General features: G+C 44.1%; 1 protein-coding gene across 5 annotated transcripts in view; it reads left to right on the top strand.

Moving 5' to 3' along the window:
- The first annotated feature begins 1,490 nt into the window (after positions 1-1,490).
- The window catches only part of kat6b (K(lysine) acetyltransferase 6B), a 32,558-nt gene continuing 12,825 nt past the window's right edge, over positions 1,491-21,223 (top strand). The window contains exons 1-11 of one of the 5 annotated variants that reach the window (XM_061705566.1): positions 1,491-1,645; positions 4,392-5,152; positions 13,155-13,263; positions 14,621-14,736; positions 15,624-15,705; positions 16,069-16,198; positions 16,275-17,188; positions 19,376-19,497; positions 20,462-20,574; positions 20,671-20,812; positions 20,936-21,097. In XM_061705566.1, the coding sequence (XP_061561550.1) occupies positions 4,532-5,152; positions 13,155-13,263; positions 14,621-14,736; positions 15,624-15,705; positions 16,069-16,198; positions 16,275-17,188; positions 19,376-19,497; positions 20,462-20,574; positions 20,671-20,812; positions 20,936-21,097 (2,511 nt within the window). In that variant the 5' untranslated portion in view covers positions 1,491-1,645; positions 4,392-4,531. Of the gene's footprint in view, positions 1,646-2,506; positions 2,665-4,299; positions 5,153-13,154; positions 13,264-14,620; positions 14,737-15,623; positions 15,706-16,068; positions 16,199-16,274; positions 17,189-19,375; positions 19,498-20,461; positions 20,575-20,670; positions 20,813-20,935; positions 21,098-21,223 lie in introns of those variants that run through there. The other 4 variants (XM_061705564.1, XM_061705565.1, XM_061705567.1 and 1 more) reach the window with 4 other exon arrangements.

Below are 21,223 nucleotides of genomic sequence, written 5' to 3'. Positions count from 1 at the left end.
GGGGGGTTGCAATGGTGGCGCACGCTCGTTCAATTGAAATGATGAAGGACCCGGCGGGGCCCCCGGCTCGACATTCATTGGCCGGCTCGTCTATTCTTCTTTTCGTCCACCTGCCCCCCACTGGCTGCAGTCACACGTCTTATTTGCCGCCAATTAACAGCACGCACATTGAACAACAGGGAAACATGACAAACCATGACCGCAAAACTCCACTGCTTGAAAGTGAAATAAAATGTAACAGGGTGGCCCGTAGTCTCCACTTGGATGTGCCCCATTACAGCCGAAACACTTCAAAACAGATTAATGCTCTTTTTTTTTTTTAATTTAGTTTTTTAAGTCATCCACAGCGGATACATTTTTTTTCCACATGGCCCTTAGTCTCTTCTAGGATAACATGTCCCCTCACAGTGGAAGCACCTTGAAAAAAAATAATGCTCATTTTGTATTTAGTTTTTTGTTTAAGTCATCCACAGCAGATATTTTTTTCAATGGCCCTTAGTCCCCTCTTGGATAAAATTACCTTACCATGGAAATGCTTAAAAATAGAATACGTAATGCGTTTTTTGTTTTGTTTTGTTTGTTTTTAAGTCAAGTCATCCAAAGCAGACTTTTTTATTTTCCTCATGGCCCTTAGTCTCTTCTTGGACGACGTGTCCCCTTACTGTGGAAATGCTTCAGAACAGACAATTGCTGTGTTTTTTTGTTTGTTTTTAAGTCATCCACAGCAGCTATTTTTTTCCTCATGGCCCTTAGTCTCCTCTTGGATAAAATGTGTATTGTCTATTGTTCTGATGACACTTCCGCTGGTTTCTGCAGTGTTTCTGCATTAGTATTTGTTTCACTTTACAAAAGAGAGAAAAATCAGTAAAAATTTGGCAGATTTTTTTTTTTTAATATTAGTTATCTTATGTTCTAATGTGTTACTATGTCAAAAATGAATTGGCCAAAATCTGTTGAATTTTTAATATTTGAAAAGGGCTAATATCGGCTGATTAAATCGGCCAGCCAATTAATCGGTTGGGCCCTAATTGAATCATGAGTTAACCCCCGCCCCCAATAGTTCATACTCAAATGTTACAATACAATTAAACACACTTTTTTATTTTATTTTATTTTTTTTTAAATTACAAAAACCTCATTTTTCATGATCCCTTTGGCCTACTACACTACTGTCCCTCATTACGGTGGTACTTGGAAGCTTTTTATTTATGTATTTATTTTTTAGGTGGTACTTGGTTTAAAACAAAATTGCACAACCACTGTTTGAGAGGGTCAAAATATTAGAAAGTAGTCGACATCTTGTTCATTTCACGCGTCCAACTTGTGCTCAATGGATTGTGCAGGTGAGTGCCTACAGTCTTAATATATGTGAAGCACTCCACTGAAGAAGAAGGAAGGAGGGAGGAAGGGGAGGAGGGAGGACGGACGGAAGGAGGGATGGAGGAGGAGGAGGAGGAGGAGGAGGAGGAGGAGGAGGAGGGCGGGGGAGGGTACCATTTTGTCACAGGCTGCTATGTAGATTAACCTTTCAATTAGTTGTTATCAGCTGCTGTCCACGCGGCGAGCTCCGCATGTCGGATTATGTCTTCTTGTTTATATCACGTCACCATCATGGAGACGAGAGGACTCTGGGAAACTTGAGGAGGTAAAAAAAAAATAAAAATAAAATTGTTACCGTCTTTGCATGCAACTCTCCACTGTTTTGACTGCAGGGATGATTTGCGAGTTTAATGGCGATAAAACGCGGCTCGTGCGTGCCTTCGTTGCGCAACGTACGTACACCGAGAGGGACGTTCACTGTCATCGCCAGAAGATCGGAAAACACACAACCGACCGTGCGTTTTTTTTCTTAAATCGCTTAACGAGGCGTTTATGGGGAATTATCGGGGGAATTATCGGTGGGGAAAGAATAAAAAGGGAGGTGGAGGTGGTGGACTTTACGACAAGCGTTCACGTTTTTATTCTCCTCCCTTAAGAGTCATTAAACGAGCCACCTTGGATCGGTGTCCCACTTTTTATTGCCATGATAGATCGCCCTAATATATCATTTAAGAATGTTTTTAAAAAAAATAAAGAAGCCACTTTCAACTGTTTCAAGGAGGAATGTGTCGGATATGGTGGCGCGGCGTCATGATGTTATATGAAAATATTCGCCTCGTTCAGTCGTAACACGGTGTTATATGGCCACGGCGTCCTCTCGGCGTTCACGCACGCGCTCACTAAACAAAACAAGTGCGTGAATCAGACAGTTTGGACGGTCCGTCTGCCGAGAGCGGTACGGACGCGATCCCCGAGCCACTTTAAGAGGGCGGGTCGAGGACCGCGGAAGTGACAGCTCGGCCAGCCAATGAGGTCGGCGCACTTGTAATGATTGACAGGCGCTTTATCAAACCAGCGATCGGATGTGGTCCGTTCACGGCCAATAATGAAGTTGTTCGGGGAGGGCGCATTAGTGTCGGCGAGCTTTAATGAGACTCCATTGGATTGTAATCAGCGTCATGTCGGATTCGACGTAAACTACAACACTGTAACAAAATGGCGACTGTTTAGGTGACGCCACTTTTTAACGCTGGCATTTTACAGAGCGTTTGTCGTGTGTTGTTTTATACTTTTATGTTTTTGTAAAATATTTTGTATCCAGCTTGGACTCACTTGGACCTCAAGGTTTGTTACTCACTGGTGTTTCGCCGCCGCCGCCGCCGTCGGCGGTCGGTCGGTGGGCAGCTGTCAGGGGAGAAAGCAGCGATGGATGGTGCGGGGTGGCGTTGAGCACTTTGTTGTGGCGGCCATTGAGCTGTCAAAAAAAAAAGTGGCGTGCGGGGCAGCTTCACGCGTGGAATGTCCACTTTGTCGTCGTCTTTTCTGTGTGCTTGTCGGACGTTAGTGTGGGGATTATGCCCGCAGAGTTGTCGCGTTCGTAGACATGTCAGAAAAGCGAAACTTGAAGCAGCCGTTTGACCGGGGAGGTTTTTTTTAATTTTTTTTCCCCTATTTTTTTTTTTTTTTCTTATTTATTTTATTTAATTTTTTTTTTTCCTCCCTTCCTGAAACGTGAAATAACTTTCTGGCTAAACACTTAACGAAGTTATTTCAGATTTGGAATTTAATGTCCTCCTGGATTCGAAGCTGCTGCTACGTTCTTTTCTCAGTAACCTCAGTCATTTTGAAAGAAGTCACTGTTTATTGTTTATATCAGTGGCTGTCAAAACTTTTTTTTTTTTTGTAATATACACACCAAGTACCAAATGTTTAATATAGTTGTAAGTCATTGTAACATTATGCACACCTTGAACATTAGCACTGCGTGTAAATACAGGTAATCCCAACTGTATTTTATTAATGATTCAATGAAAATGCACGTAGAAGTTGTACCATATTATATGGTCAATAACAAGTAGTTCTTAAAGATTAAATGTCAATGTTTTGAAATATAAAGTCAAATACAACTGAACTGTGATTGGGCAGTGATTCTTTCGCACACCACTAGGGGGCATCCACGTACCTCGAGTGGTACTTGTACCACACTTTGACATGAAATGGTCGCAGTATTGATAAAAAACAACAAAAAAAACAAAAGGAGAGAGGCGTTTCATTCCTAAATGTAAATATTATTATTATTGTATGTCACTGTAACTGGCACTACCTATAAATATAGGAAAATAGATCAATACTTAAAGATTCCAGTAAAATACAGATAAATGTTTAATTAAAAATGTTACCGAAATACATTTTTAAAATCAAACGGTTCATAAGTATTAAATGCCAATATTTTGAACTTTAAAGTTAAATACAACTGAACTGTAATTGGGCAGTGATTCTTTTGTATAGCCCCAGAGGAAGTCCATAATACCACTCTTGACTATCATGTTACGGGGGGAAATAAGTGTAAAGACTTCTGTGTAAAATTTCTGCCTCAAGTTTCGTTGTCTGTCATATTCAGAAACCGTTCACAAAATGTTTTACCAAGGAACGTTTTATTTATTTATTTATTTGTTTGTTTTTTAAATCCCGTAATGCGATCGAAGTTTCTGGCTAAACTAGCTGCCCCTGTATTAAAACTTAGAAAGTTACGTCTGTGTCTAATTTGGAATTGGTGTCATACTGGATTTATGATTGTTTCTCAGTAACAGCAACAATGTTCCTAGGTCAATTTGACACGTCGTATGAGGAAAAGTCATTCTTTATAGCTTATTATCGCCAACCACTTTTCTGTGCAAATGTTTGTTACACAGTTTAAAATCTAATTTATAGATTATTCTCAAATGCATCATATCACCACCAAATTTTTTTTTCTAACAGATTAAGGTGAGACCGCATCAAGCTCAGTTCCTGGTTGTGGAATTTATCAGTGGCAACTTTTCCCCTCAAATGTCCTTCGTCTCAACCTCCAGGATTTGACGAGCCAGTTTGGACGGCGCTGTGGAACGTACCTTTGTTTGACCTCGCCAAAGGATGTGATTGTACCCATTGGCGCTTGGCAGCATGCGGGATTCCGCATGGATGGCGAATTTGTGAGTCTCCCAGTCCAACCATGGTGAAACTCGCCAACCCTCTGTACACGGAGTGGATTCTGGAGGCCATACAGAAAATCAAGAGGCAGAAGCAGCGGCCCTCTGAGGAGAGGATTTCCCACGCGGTGGGCACGTCGCACGGACTAGAACGGAAGACGGTTCTGGAGCAGTTGGATTTAAGCGTTCACGATGGCTCTATTCTCAAGGTTACCAACAAGGGGAGCACCTCGTACAAGGACCCAGGGAGCGCCGGGCGAGCCGGGTCCATCCCGCCTTCCCCTTCGCCTGTGCCGTCAAAGGAATCTATGTGGAGTGCCAGCGATCTCCGCCACCTGGATTGGAATAAGATCCTGCGCAGGGCCATCGAGGGCTTGGATGACACGCACGGCTCCTCGCTCAAGAACATCGAGAGGTACCTGAGGAACCAGGACGACCTCGCCGAGGCGTCCGACAACCCGGCCTTCCGCCAACGCTTGCGGCTGGCGGCCAAGCGCTCGGTCAACAGTGGCAGGCTGTTCAAGAACGGCCCGCGGTACCAGCTCGGCGGGCGCGGCGCGGCGGAGGCCGGCACGCCCAGGTGTCCGATGGCCACCCCTTTGCTGCTGACGTCGGCGAGGCTCCTACCCCATGAGCGAGAACAGGTATACTCGCGTGACTTTTGTATTTAATGCAGCCGGTGGGAATCACAGCGCAAACGAGAATACTATCTCGATGTTTACCCACGGTAGCACGATAACGGGTGTACAGGGTGTGCTCCGTTTACCACGGTACCGACATACGACGTTCCGAACAGTGCGCAATGAACTAGCTTGCGCAGTGTTGTAAGACTACGTCATCACGCAGCGCAAAAAGGCACGCCTGGTTAGCGCCCGACTTAGACCCCACCTTTATAAAGCTACACACTCATTTACAGATTTTGTGTTGGTTGTTTAGTAATGTGAAATAAATGTTTACCCGGTTACTCAATCAAGAGGATAATTGGTAGCATAATCGATTCAAAAGATATTTGATAGCTGCTGCCATGACGTTCCGTTTTACGTCCTAATTTCGGTTAGTTTTGTAGAAACGCAACTCTAAGAATAGCTATATCAGATATCGTCAATATTATTTTATGCCTGTGCAGTGTATCAAAACTGAGAGACCGATATCATCTCTTGATATTTTGCCCCACCAAAAGAAGAAATATACACATTTTCTTAGGGTATCCTAGTTCTTGTAACTGGAATTCTTTCATTGCTCTCTGGGGCAGTTAAGATTGAGCCCCATGAATTCTACTCGACAACAAGTGACTACGCAAATCAGGGGGGGGGGGGGGGGGGGAAATCCAAGCAATTCTGTTGAGCTAGCATTTTGTTTCACTAATAATGAATAGAAAGTTCTGCACGTTCCCTGGTGTGGAGCGACATAAGTGGTTGCTGCACTCCGATTTTAGTCATGTAGACCTTTGGCACTGGTCCTTGTGCCACCAGAATGAGTTTTGTTTGTTTCGTTATTGTTTAGAAGTTGACTAAGCACTCGGACAGTTTTGCTCCAGAGGTTTAGTGTCGCTGTCGCTGGTCTTCACAATAATAAGCGAGCGCCGACAAGCAGGAAGTCATGCTGCGTTTGTGTGGTAGGCACTTTGCTGTAGGCTTCCCACAGGTTACATAAGCCCGGCCAAAGTGACCCATAAAGGATGTGGTCAGCTGGCTTGCGAGTAGCAGTGTATTATATACATATCATTTTTGGGAGAGTTAAGAACTCATGTGCCTCAAGGAGTATGTGGTAAGAGAGTATTTTGACAATTTAAACCAACATCACAAAGCTGGTTGCTGAAGAAGTGCGAGGTTGAGTGGATTTCCAGTCTGCGTTTCCATGGAGTATAAATTCAATTCAGCTCCAAGGGGCACTAAAGGATTGTCCTCAATTTCTGCAGGGCGCATTGTTTTCCCTGCATTTAGCCCCTCGGGGGTGGTCGACCGAGTGCGGCAGGATGGTGTCTATCACTGCTGGGTTCTCCGTGTTAACGCGTCCAGCAAGAACATCGCCTTGAATGAATGACATTTAAGAATCTGAATGCGTCAGGAATGGGCAAAGTATAATTGTGACTAATTCATTTTTAGTTGATTTATGTCCATGGAGTGCGCTACAGGATGTCCTCAGTCTACAACAACGTTCTGTTCTAGGGCGACGCAAGTCAGAGTGCACCGTAGTCTATCGTTAACCCCAGTAAAGTCATAATGGGAGTACAATATTTGTATTAAGCGACGATAGGCTATAAATTTGAAATAGACACAGCCGCAGTGAACTTTCAATCGCTTTATTGATCAAACAGTCGGAATATAAACGCATTCATACACGAGCCGTCAATTGCAACAACTCACGCCGGGTCACTCAACACGCCAGTTGACAGCCAGACAACTCTACGCTCGCGTTCGCAGACACCATGTCACTCACCAGGCCAGGCCGCGCCTTTTAAAGCCATACCCCTGTCGACCCGCTCAGAACCCAGATTAATTCGCGCAGTGTTACTTAAATGCAGCCTAGCTGCAACTTTTTTTTTTTTTTTTTTTTTTTTTCCCCTTCCTTCTTTCTGTTCGAGATGAGGTGGGGCGTCCGTCAAGGTTTCGTGCATTCATAGAGATGTCGCCTCGCTCCTCGCCAGTTTCACAGTGAATAATCAGGAAACGACACCTCCAATTCTGCAGCCACAACTCTGTGACTGTCTGTGGTTGCCCCCCTCCCTACCTCGGAGGGGAAAAAAAAAACAAAAAAAAACGTTTGGTCAAAAAAACTGAGATGGTTCTCACAGCTGTTTTCCATTTGGAAGCTTTTTTTTTTCTTGACATCACCAAGCCCAGTCAAGGTTTACCTTGCACTTGAAACTGCTGAGACTCCTCAGCCTCACTTTGCAGACACACAATGGCTGTGTTGTGTGTTGAGAAAAACGGGTACTTTGCTGGTGGAAAAGAGCAGTGTTGGCTCACAGTTTATAAGAGTCTGAAGAGACTGTGCCAGGAACAAAGCCGAGGAATTTGATTTTTTTATTTATTTATTTATTTTTTTTTGGTCTCCCGCTGTGTTATGCAACCACTTGAGCTCGCGTTCCACCAGCAGCGTTCTAATAGAACCACACCCCCTCACTCAGGACAGCCTGCTCTTTTCATGCGGCATCATTTCCTGTCATGAACTTCATTTAGACTGCCCGCGAAAATCATCAGCACCATATTCTCCTTTTGGTTTACGTAAAATGCTGTTAGCAGGAATAACTCCTTGTTCCAGGATTAGATGTTATTACTCAGTACCATGAAAATGATACGGTGCCAAAATTTTTTTTTAATCCAGACGTGTCGTCTACTCTAGTAGTTGTCTCGAATCTAAACCTGCCTCTACAAACTTTTGGTGTCTGAAATAAACCATTATTAAGGGTGTTTCGGCCCGGTTAGTGGTCATTTATTCCTCCGCTGTAAACCTCCCTGAAAGTTGTCAACCAAGGGCGGTTCCTCCAGGCCAAACAGGTGGTGCGCAGACTGGCCTTAAAGCGCAGATGGAAGAGCTCCTAAAGATTCTTTGTGCGCCCGTGTCCAGGCGGATTATGTCATATGCAAAAGATTTAAAAAATTTTTGCAGCAGCAGCGAGGGAGACGGAAAAACACACCAGACACTAATTCAAAGCAGAGCGATTTGTACGGGGTGTCTGAAGGAAAAGCTTTTAATATGCAAATAAAGCTAGTTTCAAGCTCGATTCCAAGTTAGCTGTTCCTGACGGGTCCTGTGGCGATCCGGGAGAGAGAGATTTTTTTGTTGATCTCGCACAGTTGAACCAGAATTCCAACAACGTAAACTGGATCAGCCGCTGCTCATCAGTACGGCACTAATATTAGTCGTTTTAGAGTAAACTTCAACTGGGAGTGACAATACACTTTTTGAAGACTTGTTCACTATTTGCAAAAGTGCTGCTTGTAGTGAACCGAGCTGAGCTGAGCTGAGTTCACATACCATATAGTGCTCGCAAGCCAAAGCAAAAAATCTGCACGACAGCTCACATCTCGAGAAACACGAGTCACTTGTATCTCAAGACCCCACTGTAAATGTATTCTTTCACTGCAATCTGTTTGTAATTTCAAATATTGTATGTCAGGAAAGTTGTAAACTGAGGACCTCCTGGATTTTGTCGAGTTTAACACGGGTCAAGCTTGATACGCTGATATAGGAGGCAAATTGCCATGTTAGCGTTCTTTGTCCTCAGACTATAGAAACATGCTCTTCTTTTTAACTCATTTGTCTTGTTTGAAACTTAAGGACCTAGGTGGAACAGCATCAACCCAAAAGGCTAGCTTCAGTGTTAGCTTTGATTTTGACTTTCTGTCGTAGGCGATTATGCCGTACAGTGTGAAGATGTCACGAACCCATCACACAGAATGTGTTTCGTAGCACAAATCAATGGAAGTCTTTGTAGTCAGTGGTTTCTGTTGCTAGTTAAGATGACAGACATCTTGTTATTATTAACATTGGATGGTACTCTGGATTTTTTTAAGGTGGGGCTTGGAGTGCAAAAACCGCAGTTTAAAAAGCAACATAAGAATGGCCCAGAACAAAAACATGTTTATCTGATTAAGTCAACTGGTGTGTATCAGGAGTGTGTGGTTGTTTCGGAGTATGCGGTAGTTTAATTAACTGTCTACCTACTTTTATGAGGATTCTATTGTACTCGTGTTCCCTCTTTGTCGGTTGTCAGCCAACGCGAGGTGAAAAATTGTGCCCTTTTTTAAAATTCCTGCAAAAAAATAAACATAATCTGCTTCCAAGAAATTGTATTTAAAGGAGATAAATCAACATGAGCCCCACGTGACACTTTTTTGTACATGAAGAAGCAATAACTTATGTAAGCGGAACAGTTAGAGCCTTGTGTTCAAAGGACGATGTCGTTTTTTTGGGGGGGAGAGCTTTAAAAAGCCAAAACAGCTTCGTATGCTGCCATTCAGCTGCATAAATGTCAGATGATTTGTCGTTGGACATTGTGCGCCGCTGCCTTGCAGGAATTGCTGTCACTATTGCATTGCTATTGTGTGGTACTTAACAGGCTGCGCAGCCAGGTGCTTGGAATTGATATTTCAGCCCCACAGCATAAGCATATATACACATCTAACTTTGTTCATGTAGCCATGCCAGCGACGTATAGTGACAGGCAGCACATATACATGCTCTCCCATTCGATGGCTGAAGGTACAATAAGCGTCTCTATCAACCTGTTGCTATTGGTACAGCACATTAAGTCATGTCTTCCTGTGACATCGGTTTTGTCAGTGTCCAATTGGAAAGTGCCCCAGATTACACACAAAGTAAATTTGTGAGTAACTCCAGGCAAGAACATCATTATTTCAGTAGTCGTACTTTTTGTGACACTCTTGTTTTGGTGGTGTGCTGTGAGATTTTTCAAATGTAAAATAGGTGCTGTGGCTCAATAAAGGTTGGAATACACTACATTGTCCTATTAGACTTCCGAAACCCCGAGGTCATCGGGTTCAGGCTTGTTGCATGTTTGCCGAACCAGAGCGAAACAAACTGAAGCAGCATTCTGTTTCTATGCTACTCAATTTTGGAAAGAGACTTCCTGAACACCTGAGATTTGCTCCAACTGTTGCCAGTTGGCATGGTTGTTGGTGCGAGCAGTCAGTGATCCCTACAACCTTTCCCCTTGTAGAAAACGTCAGCCGCTTTGGGAATTTTTCATGTACTGCGGATTGGTAGATGAAGGCTATGCGAATCGTACATATGCGAATAGTGGCTGCTAGAGGCGGCAATAGTTCCGATACGATATCACATTTACAAGTCTGCCACCTGTAACTCTGACCAAATCAAGGTCACGTTAATATAGTGCTATATCACTGTCTTGAATTGAACATTTTCAACCGCCTATGAGAGTTAGCATGTCTTCACTTGGTGAAATAAATACTATAAATTCGTTATTGAGGTGGATCAGTAGCTAACATCAGAGCGGAAGGGAGCTGATGTTAGTTCACAAAGCGGAGAAGAGCAGCAAAGTGTCATTTTCTTAAAAAAAAAAAAAATACAAATGTATTTTTACTCTTGTACTACATTCCACATTTTCTTGAGAAATTGTTGTTATTCATTCAAACATTTCAAAATATTTTTGAGCTGGGATTGAAATACAGTGAAACTGCAATATGTTTGTCATTTTCATGTTTCTCTTCATTTATCCTGCTTTAATGTTGGGGTTTATCTTGATTTTCATCTTTTAACTTGATCTTTTTAAAATTATTTCTTTGGCTCCAGAGAGCACTATGGCCTTGTGTATGATTGGTGCTACACAAACCTGCCCAGGGTGTTACAGAAAGAGCCCAAAAATACGTGGATAGAGGCAAGTTTTGAAGGAACTAGAGAATTGTGAATCAATGGGGCTTTCACTTCTATTGTCCGCAAGGTGACTGGAATCGACGTTTCCGCTTCCGAGGGGACATCCTCAAGGTGCGAGTCAGCCATTTTATTTCCACTTCAGCCCCCCAGTGTGGGAGCCCGCTGTCAAATATTGACCAGGCCCGTTGGAAAATAGAGTCAACGTTGACGTGGGAGTTAACACCCCCCCCCACTCACGCCGTCTAATTGACACGGAAGCCGTCAACAAGGACAACATCCTCTCTGTACGCCTGCTGTGTGTGTCCCCCCACCCAGAGGACGCAGCAGGCTTTGAAAGAGTGGTTCTGTCATGCATCTCCTGATGGATGGAGGAGAAAACATTCAATTGCAGGTGAGGAGGCGGTCACAAGGATGTGCTTCACAGCAACCGGCGACTGTTTGTGCATCCCCAGAGTGGCCTTTTACAGCTCGATTGACAGAGAGCCGTAAGGAGATACGATCAGCACACCCTTAAGTAAAGATCATATCGGCCCGTTGTTCACAAGCAGGGCGACACGGCAGCACTCTGTTTAATGCTCCTCCAGGGGCTTGACCAATGTCATCGTGTTTTTGAAAGGTCGCGCCATTTTTAAACGGGAGGAGTCCTTTTCAGATCAGTTGGCACGTTAGTGCTGTGCTCATTGCGACAACGGCAGCATTTTGGAGCAATAGCGTCAACTGTGTTTTACTATGGCGGTAATTTGATCGCACGCTCATTAATCCTCTTCGTCTGGAGTGCTAACCCTTAAGAAGAATCGGATTAAGCCCTTAGACTACGTTGACTAAAATCACTGTGCCACTGGGATGTAATGGATAACAGGAGTTGTTTGTTGTTTCCCTATAGTGTATGTTGGATTTATATTCATTATAGTCTATTTTTATTACATTGAACAGATGGAACACTTTCTTTTTTTTTAATAACACTTGATGTGGAAAAAAACATCCATTTAATGCAGATTTCTTTTTTTATTTTATTTTTTTTATTTTTTATTTTTTTTTTGTGTGATTAACATTTTCTTTCCCCAAGTTGATGGAGCAAAGCCACTCTTAATGGTGCTTTCACTTGCTTTTGTCCCGAATGCATGAAAACAGTCCACAGGATTATCCTGCGATACATTGTGGTGGTCTTGCATCATCTTGTGGCCATAACCAACACATGCAGGTTGGGGCTGGGTGATTCATCAGTTCTATTGATTTCATATAAGGTTATCATGAAGGATTTTTTAATTTTTATTTTTTTAAGCTTCTGTAATTGAAAGCACGACCTCACTACCGAAGAGGGGCTCGTTTACAAAAGGACACAGTCGGTGTTCCCAACAACAAGGGACTTTAATTCTCGCTAAGAAATGGCAACATGAGTGGAATCATTTTCCCTATGACAAGAAACGAGCCTGGACAAAGGCAACAAGAGTCAATCACGCTGAACATTTCCAAAAGACAAAAGACATGATGCTCATTTATACATTGCAAAAACAGTGGTTCTTAAGATTTTTGGGCCTGAGGTTTGTGCTTCCAGTTCCAAGCGGCAAACATTTTGCCGAGGTCGCCCGCTTCATCTGTACAACTCTACATGAGAAAAGACCGTGAGCGAGCTGGAGGGGGTGCGATGTTCCTCTTACATACGGAGCAGCTGAGCCACGCAGTTTGACGCTTCATTTTGTGACGTTAAATCCAGTATACGCGCAACCTACTTCACTTACGAAAGAGGCCTGTGTCGGATATGAAAAAATCTGAATTGTACTGATGGGTAAATGTGATAGGTCACATTGGCCCAAAAGGTCTGAATTGACCTGCAGTCTATACGTAGCCTTAGTAAATCTATCTACGATTTCTGACTCAATGGAGCGCCTTCGCTCACTTTCACATAAGATGGCGCCAAAGCAATATTTTTTTTTTGTTAGACCTAGCATAAAAACAGCCAATAAGTGAGTTTTGCTACATAATGAAGAGTAGGTTCGCAGAAAGGAGAGGGGAGAAAAATCAGCGAATAGGCAAATGTGGGACTGCGAATAAGTGGGGTTCGCTGTAAAGCAAAAATGTTTCTCATTCAAGATGGAAAAGTTATGTTTTGCAGTGTGACACTGGCACCTGCTGATTGCTGAAATTATTCAGTGTTAATGAGGACCTTCGGGGCGAAGGTTCTACTGTGTTGTGCTGTAGTGTCAAATCCTACACCAAACGCGCACGTCTGCCTTATTTGTGCACTTCCATCCTGAGCACTTTGTCCATGTTTGTGTTCCCACTCAGCTCCGGGTGGACCCCATCCCAATATGCAGTTTCTGTCTCGGCACAAAAGAGTCCAACCGGGACAAGCGTCCGGAGGAGCTCCTGTCTTGTGCCGACTGCGGGAGCAGCGGTAAGTCGACGCGTGTGGCGCCATATCACTAAGTGTTGGATTGTAAAATCAGTGGCGGCCGTGAAGGATTATGGACAAGCACGCGACGTGGGGTATCATTCACTCCGCTAAGTGGCGTTTCTCAGTAGGCCCTTCCGGACGGCTTTTAGGGATTTGAACTTTTCGGGGGTAAAAACTCGGTGCCACGGTACTTCCAGGTGGCAGAGCTGAAAACGATGAAAAAATAAACCCCATAAGTTGTTTAAAAATTTACTTAAAAAACAAAAAAGGAATCCAGCGGAACCTGTGGGTGAAGAGGAGATATTGAGTGGATGTCGTCTGTCAGGCTAGATTGTCTTTGAACAGTTTAGAAAAACATAATGGATAGCCTGCTAGCTCTACAGCATGCGATCCATTTCAACATCGAAAAGGACACATCTGTGACATCAATCAGAAGAGCAAAAACGTCAATCATCACGTTATCTATGTCTGAGTTTCCACTATGTCTATTGTTTAATCAACGTACCTGTTGCAATATAAACTATGGCCAGGATTTCTTCTCCCTTCCAAGCAGTTTGCCTCATGTAACATTCTTTTCGACTGGAAAATCAAACATTAAAACTACGGTGGTTAAAAAAGAAAGGGGGGGCTAAAATCAGTTTTCAAGCCATTTCCCTGTTTTCTCACGCGCTCTGCCTTAGTTAAATGGCATGAAATGGTTTGTTTATGAGTGGGAAGCTCAGTCTATTGCCACTTGGACGTCATGGGGAAAAGGTCTATTGGGAAAAAAATGGTGTTTAAGTTAAGTGCTTCGATAGCATGGTTCCAATTGTTTTCATGGGTCCAGGATCAAAAAGCAACTTTTTTTTTTTTTTTTTTTAAACATCAGATGGGCAGCGTTTTCCTTTCTCTGCTTGCCCATCGCCAGTCGTGGAGACATTCATGTTTGAGCAATTATTTTAAACGCCGCTAGGGATTGTTCGGGCGTGACATTTTTACAGCGCAAATTTGACAAACTGGCGTCGAGGTGGTTTTTATTAGTGTACACAAACGGTCGTTTTGCTGTAAAACAGCTGTTTTACAAGCATGACAGGGCGCTTCTTTTTTTTGGGAACATGACTTTCACGCATCAGCTTCTGTTAGAAATGAGCGCCGCTACTGTTTCTGCCTCATTAAGATCAAATTATCTTTAATTAGCCACTCAGATGTTTTGATCATACTGGTTTAACACGCAGATTGTGGCAGTGAGGAGGTGAAGAAAAAAAGACATACACGCCAGTCATGAGTTTTCAACGCCGCATGTTTGAATATTTCAACACCGTGGAATGCCAACATGGATTAAAAGCGCCTTCATGCCTTTTTCGGTCCGTTTTTTTAGGGCATCCCTCGTGTCTGAAGTTCTCCCCCGAGTTGACCTCCCACGTGAAGCGATTGCGGTGGCAGTGCATTGAATGCAAAACCTGCAGCTCCTGTCGAATACAGGGCAAAAATGCAGTAAGTACCACTGCTTTCATGAGATGCCATTTTTTTCATCCTCAGAGGCCTTGCAGCTTCCAAACATCCAAATTCGAACACAATCTGTGCCATGACGCAGGTTGAATTCCAAGATGTTGTCATGTCAAAACACATTTCCCCACTGGAGATAATGGTGAAACCTTCTCCTTCATAAAACCCTTATTAAGTATTCAGGTCCAATTCTTCAAAACAGAGGCTTCAAGCTGTCTAATACCACTCCCAGTTGAAGTATACTGTCAAACTAAACAAACTAGACAAGTTATACGTTGTGTGCATCATATCTTAGCCTTTAGTCTGCTAACTTAACGCTATTGCTATCATATAATGGGAAACGCATATATAACCCTTCAAGCTACTGCTAGTTGAACATAACTGGTGCAGCAACACATTAAGACATTTAATGTAACAGTTGTCAGTCATATAGTCTTTCTCCTCTGCGAGGAGCTGAACTGTCTATACTCTAGATTAGTCAATTTACAGTTTATCTGTCTGTTTGTCTTCTACTTCCCCCAAGGAGAGCAGCAGCACAATGGCCATTTAATTAATGCTGAGTGTGACAAAAATTGTTTGATTCTTTTGAATTCTGTTTGTCATAACTGTATGTTTTTATAAAGTAAAATATTATAGAGTGCTGTTTTCTCATTGAAAAACATCGCACAGATTTGTTTCAATGGCGAATGATAATTTGAGATAAGAGTGATATGAGTTCCAAGCATGGTCACATAATTAATTGAACCCACCACTGAGGTGTTTGCTGAGCGATACCGTCACCCAGTGGCGTGTTGGAGCTCGCTATATATACCCAGCCTATCCTGTGCTCCCAATGATTGATGGCGACATGATTTCCGTGTCTTCTGTTCCTACAGGACCAGATGCTCTTCTGCGATTCCTGTGACCGGGGCTTCCACATGGAGTGCTGCGACCCGCCGCTTTCCAGAATGCCAAAAGGTGACGCGGCGGGTGGCGTGTTCGGAGCGTCGGCGTGCATTTCGACGCTTCTCCTGGGGAAGAGTTTGTTCAGCATTACAGTTCTGAGGGCCGAGTGATGCGCAAACTGTAGTCGTGCAATTTGCCGGGCTATTCATACATAGCTGACTTGGAAGTCTAATTCAGTGGACACGCAGAACGGAGCCATTGTTTCCCGTGTGGATTTCCGCTTCTCTGCTGAGTAATTGGTTGTCATTGTCAGCTGACCGGATGCTGGCCAGCTCTAGGAAATGCTTCCCAAAAAAAAAGAACATTGTGTTTGTCCTCGAAATTGATGAACCCACCCCCAGCATGACTGTGTGTGTATGTTTGGATGCCCTCCAGGAACGTGGCTGTGCCAGGTCTGCAGGCCCAAGGAGAACGGAAGGAAGCTGCTGCACAGGAAAGCCGACGAGATCAAACGCCGATATGCGAAGCCCATCGGAAGGCCCAGGAATAAGCTCACGCAACGAATGTATGCACGCGCAAGTCACCTTGCAGCAGGCCTTTTATTCCCTGGGTGCTTTCCTAACTGCGATGTGTGCTTGTAGGTGTCTAAGCAGTGGTGATGGTTCCATGGTGGCACTCGGAGGAAGGGGGTCACCTGGTAGGGGTCTGAAGTTTAGCGTGTGTACCTCATCCGGTCATGCTGCATCTGTGAAGGACGCCAGAGGCAGCTTGACCGTTACAGACGCCACCCGATTCACCATCCCAACCCCCACCTCCACCTCCACCACCGCCGCCACCGTCACTCCCCTCCTCACGCCCTCCTTCGCCACCCCAGCTGCGTTCGGCGTTAACAAGAAAACCAAAGGGCTCATCGACGGGCTTTCCAAATTCTTCACCCCTTCCCCCGTGGGGCGTCGCTCGCGCGCCGAGTCACCCGCCAACAGACGGTTAAGCTCTAGGGACGACGCGGCCGCATCGGTCGACCCCCCGTCTGCGCTCCCCGCAGCCGCTTCCCCGACGTCGCCCGGGTTTAGCCCGCCCTCGCAGGTGTCCAGCGGCTCCACGTCGGCTAACTCCCCGCAGAGCTCTTCCAGCCAGTCTAGCGTTCCGTCCCTGGGTAGCCTCTGCAATAGCAGCCAGCTCAAGGGACTGTTTGACGGACTCTCGCACATTTACGCCACTCAGGGACAGTCGCGGAAAAAGAGGCTAGCGTGCTACGCGCCGCCCAAGCGCACGCAGCAAAAGCGGGACTCGCCCCACGCGTCCAAAGCGCCGCCGCCCCACCGCCTCGGAAAGAGCGAGTTTAGTCAAAACCGGCTCAGCTCCACGTCGGCAGGGCCGGGCCGACCCAGAGGACACGCCTTTAAGTTGGTCAGCCATTTCAAGCGCAACCCCTTCCTTAAAAAGCACAGGACGCTAGGCAGGCTGAGGTATAAAGTGAGCCCCCCGAAGGGAGCCCCCTCGCCAGGAAAGGGAGTCTTGACAGATGGAAGAGTTAAGCCAGAGAGTAATCATGGTAAGCAAGGCTCCCGAGCGCCAGCCCAGGCCTGCGTCTCCACACCTTGTTAAGCTTCTTCTTGACTTTCTTTGTAACGCTTGCAGTTATTATTTGTCTTCCCGACGAGAGCTGAGACGGCCCTCGGCATTCTAACAGACTAATCTTCTGTCTAATTTCAAATTTTAATTTTTTTTGGTTTTTGTTAAACTTTCTTAACTTGGCTGCGGAGTTGACGTGGCTTCCATCCTCCATCGTGCATGGCCCACTAACACCCCCTCCCTCCGTGTCGCCCCTCGCTCTGTCCTTGACCCCTCACCGTCGGCATTGTCAGGTCCAGGCCGCCGCCATCGCGTCAGCGCTCTTCCTCATCCGCACCCTCATCCTCACTCGCGGTAGTCATTAGTCCAGTGATTCACCCGCATGGGCTGACTCAGAGATGACATGATGACTGCAAGTCACTGCGGCAAGCCTTCACTTCGCCGTCTGCAGCAGTGAGTGTCTCACTCAAGAAACAACCACCTAGAAATGCTATTTTACCAAAAAGTAGACCCAAAGCCACACGCTCGTAAATAGTGTCCCAAATAGGTAATAATTGGGTAATAAACAGCTGCCTCTGGGGACAAACAAAAACAACAACAAAAAACACTAACTGTAATTAACTGTTTGTATACGCTAATGTTGTCCTGCAGATATAAAATTGTAACTGCTGAGCCCGATTGTAACTATGTTGCTAACCAAGCCAGCAGCACTGGCAAAAGCAGGTAAAGAGTACTGCAAAAGAAAGCTGCAACACGGACCAAAGCATGGCAAAAAGTCCCCTTCGCTTGTGCATAAAGTAAATGACAATGACATTACTCCAAACAAAGTTTGCGCTTTATTTTTATTATCCCCCCCAAGCTTAGAAAAAAAGATTCCAACCAGTTTTCTCTCGGCATTCACTTGCATCGACTTCTACGGAAATAATACAAATATATTTTTTACAGATACTAAGAAAATAAGTGTTTCTCTAAGTAATGCCCCTTTCTGTCGAAACACGCATGCAACAATGTTTAATACATGGACATTCAACAATTTAACATAGAAGAGTAACATTCCCACACCTTCTATGACAGGCGACCTTGGCAATATACTTGCCCCTTGGAAGAATACCTCGAATCCCAAATTTTCAATATTAAAAAACAAAAAGAAAGAAATCACTGCATTTGCAAGATATGACTGGCTTTTGCAATGTTGAGTGCAATGGACTCACCATTTGCCTTCCACCAGGCTCCTTTCTGGTCATACTTATGGAAATGATTCCACTCATATTATCTGTTTCCTTGCGGGAATTAAAGTCGCTTGTGCTAATTTGGCAACACTGACTCAGAACACTGACTCAGAACTCTGCTCTGTTCTCAGCCATGTTGTTCTTCCAAGCGGTGCACGGCAGCGAATACGTGCTTTGAACTACGGGAGCCGCTAAAGAAAGATGATTTAAAAAAAAAAAAAAAAGTGGATAAATTAATTTTTCTGAAAAATAAACTAATTAATCGAAAACGATGATTAAGTCCATACCCTTAGTGATGCTATTCCAAAAATGCCCAATCCCAAATAGACGTTCCCCCCTGCCACCATCTAAGTAAATATCAAAGCGCGTCATCAAACGGATTCAAGAGTGGAGACTGAACGCAACGAACTCCGCCGAATCACCCGTTTCACTTCATTACGCCTTAACAATCCTTTTTATTTAGTTTCAAAGTGTAAGTAACAGTGTTTGGATAAAAGCCCTCCTCCCCCTGGACAATATTTTCAGCATTATGACGTGTTCATGACAAATCGCTCCCACCGGGCATGAAGGTTTCGATTCGGTGGTTAAGTCACGATGTTTCTCATACGACGACGTCCTGCCTGCTCTCCAGCATCACTCATCAGTGTCTGTGTCCTTTCCCGCGCTCCCTTCACTGCCTCTGCTTCTTAATTCACGGGGTCTCGGAGGATGACTAAGCACATGAAAGCGGTTATGCAATTAGAGTGATTTAGTTTCACTTCATTACATTTGGGACCCCCCCCCCCACACACACACACGCACGTACGTGAAAAGATGATACATTACAAACATTCCTCCCGAGACGCCGGGCTTTGCGGCAGCACCGGCAGTTCATAAGCGCATTTGCATAGAATGCAGTGAGGAGTTGATTCATTATGCGTTCATTGTGCCGCTAATAGGACACAACGCAGAGCTGCGGGTGAAGCAGGAGGCCCGCACCAACTCGGCGGCCAGGTCAGGAGAGCATGTGACTGACGAGGACATGGAGGTGTTCGCCAGCGTCCGAGCAGTTGCTGCACAGGTGGAGTGTAGAATATTTGTATTCCTGTCATGTTATTATGGTGCTGATTGTGAAATTTTAGTATACAGTGAACCCCTGCAGATCCACTCAGTTGCAGATTTTTTCATTTTATTTTTTAAATTTTTGTTCTTTTTTTGGGAGGGGGGCAAGTCCAAATACGCTTATCAGAGGTGTATCGGCGCTTATTAAAATAATTTTTGGGAGTTAACAAAAAAATTGCAATTATAAGTAGTGTCAATTATTCATGTAAATGCGGGGGTCCTGCATGCAGCGGTGCTTTACTTAAGAGTTTAAGTTGACCATGCTTGTAATGCAAATCAACTTTCCCCATTGAAATGAATGGGAATGTTATGCATTAAACTTTTTGTTTTCCCACTTTGTTTTTGCTGAACCTAGTTTTCACCACCATATTTATTCGGACCCATGGTTAGGGGGAAAAAAAAAGGGAGCAAAATACCTTCACCAAAAAAAAAAAAAAAAAAAGAGAAATGCAAGCACAAAACAGAACAAATGCGTGTATCGCTGTATATTCAACAAGATCCTGTTAACACCACTTAAAAGTAACCTTGTGAGGCTTGAAGACACTATCAAATATATCGATATACGTTTTCTTCAGTCATGCACAGTTGCTAACTGGAGAAGCTGTCTTTGTTTGTTGTCTTCAAGTGCTCATGTTTGCAATTTATTGTCATTCTTTTGACTGTTAGTTGATGCTTGGTGGATTTCTTTTTTTTTTTACCTTTTTATAAAGAGAAATAAAAATGCTCATAAAATACACTTAGCGCTGAATGCTAGCTGAGGAGCTAACCTGTATTGTTGTATAATAGGATTTAATTAAACGTGGCTCTTATGTACTACTTATCGAAGTTCATTAGCTAATGTGTTTGAGTGTATTTATGGCATTGCAGGAAGAATGCTAGTTATGTTCAGTAAATGCATTCATTAAGCCCTTTTTTGTTCACAGAGAACGGGATGTCAAATGAACACGGACACCACGCGATGTCCAGCTGTTATTGAATTTGGGAAGTACGAAGTACAAACCTGGTATTCATCACCGTACCCGCCTGAATATTTAAGGTATTGTAAATCTCCAACGTGTTTATTTATTGCTTTATTTTCCCTGTGCGTCAGTACAAAATCACAGCACTCCTCCTCGTTCTTGTCTTTTGTCAGATTACAAAAGCTTTATCTGTGCGAGTTCTGTCTGAAGTACATGAGAAGCAAAAACATTCTCCAGAGGCACACAAAGAAGTGTGGCTGGTTCCACCCGCCGGCCAATGAGATCTACCGAAAGGACGCCCTCTCCGTCTTTGAGGTCAGCCTTGCCTTTGCAGCAATGAAGCAATAAGCGCACGCTGCATGAGATTTGTGGGCGGCGGAGGGAGAGAGAAAAAATTGACTCTCCAGTGTCCTCTTGCTCTTTTTCTGCCCCGCTTAGGTTGACGGAAATGTCAGCAAACTCTTCTGCCAAAACCTCTGCCTGTTAGCCAAGCTTTTCCTGGATCACAAGACCTTGTATTACGACGTGGAGCCGTTCCTCTTCTACATCCTCACAAAGAACGACCACAAAGGCTGTCATCTCGTGGGCTATTTCTCCAAGGTAAGCAATTATATGCAGAGGGGAATCTCTAGTGCGATATGTGTGATGTAAAATTTCTCATAGTAATCAATTATATATTATTATATTTTTTTTTTAAGCAGGGCTGGGTGAGATAGCCTGAAAATA

The sequence above is a fragment of the Phycodurus eques genome, chromosome 19, assembly GCF_024500275.1.
Source record: "Phycodurus eques isolate BA_2022a chromosome 19, UOR_Pequ_1.1, whole genome shotgun sequence".
Taxonomy (NCBI): domain Eukaryota; kingdom Metazoa; phylum Chordata; class Actinopteri; order Syngnathiformes; family Syngnathidae; genus Phycodurus; species Phycodurus eques.
Note: the sequence above shows the minus strand (reverse complement) of the source record. Positions and strands in the feature narration are given on the sequence as shown.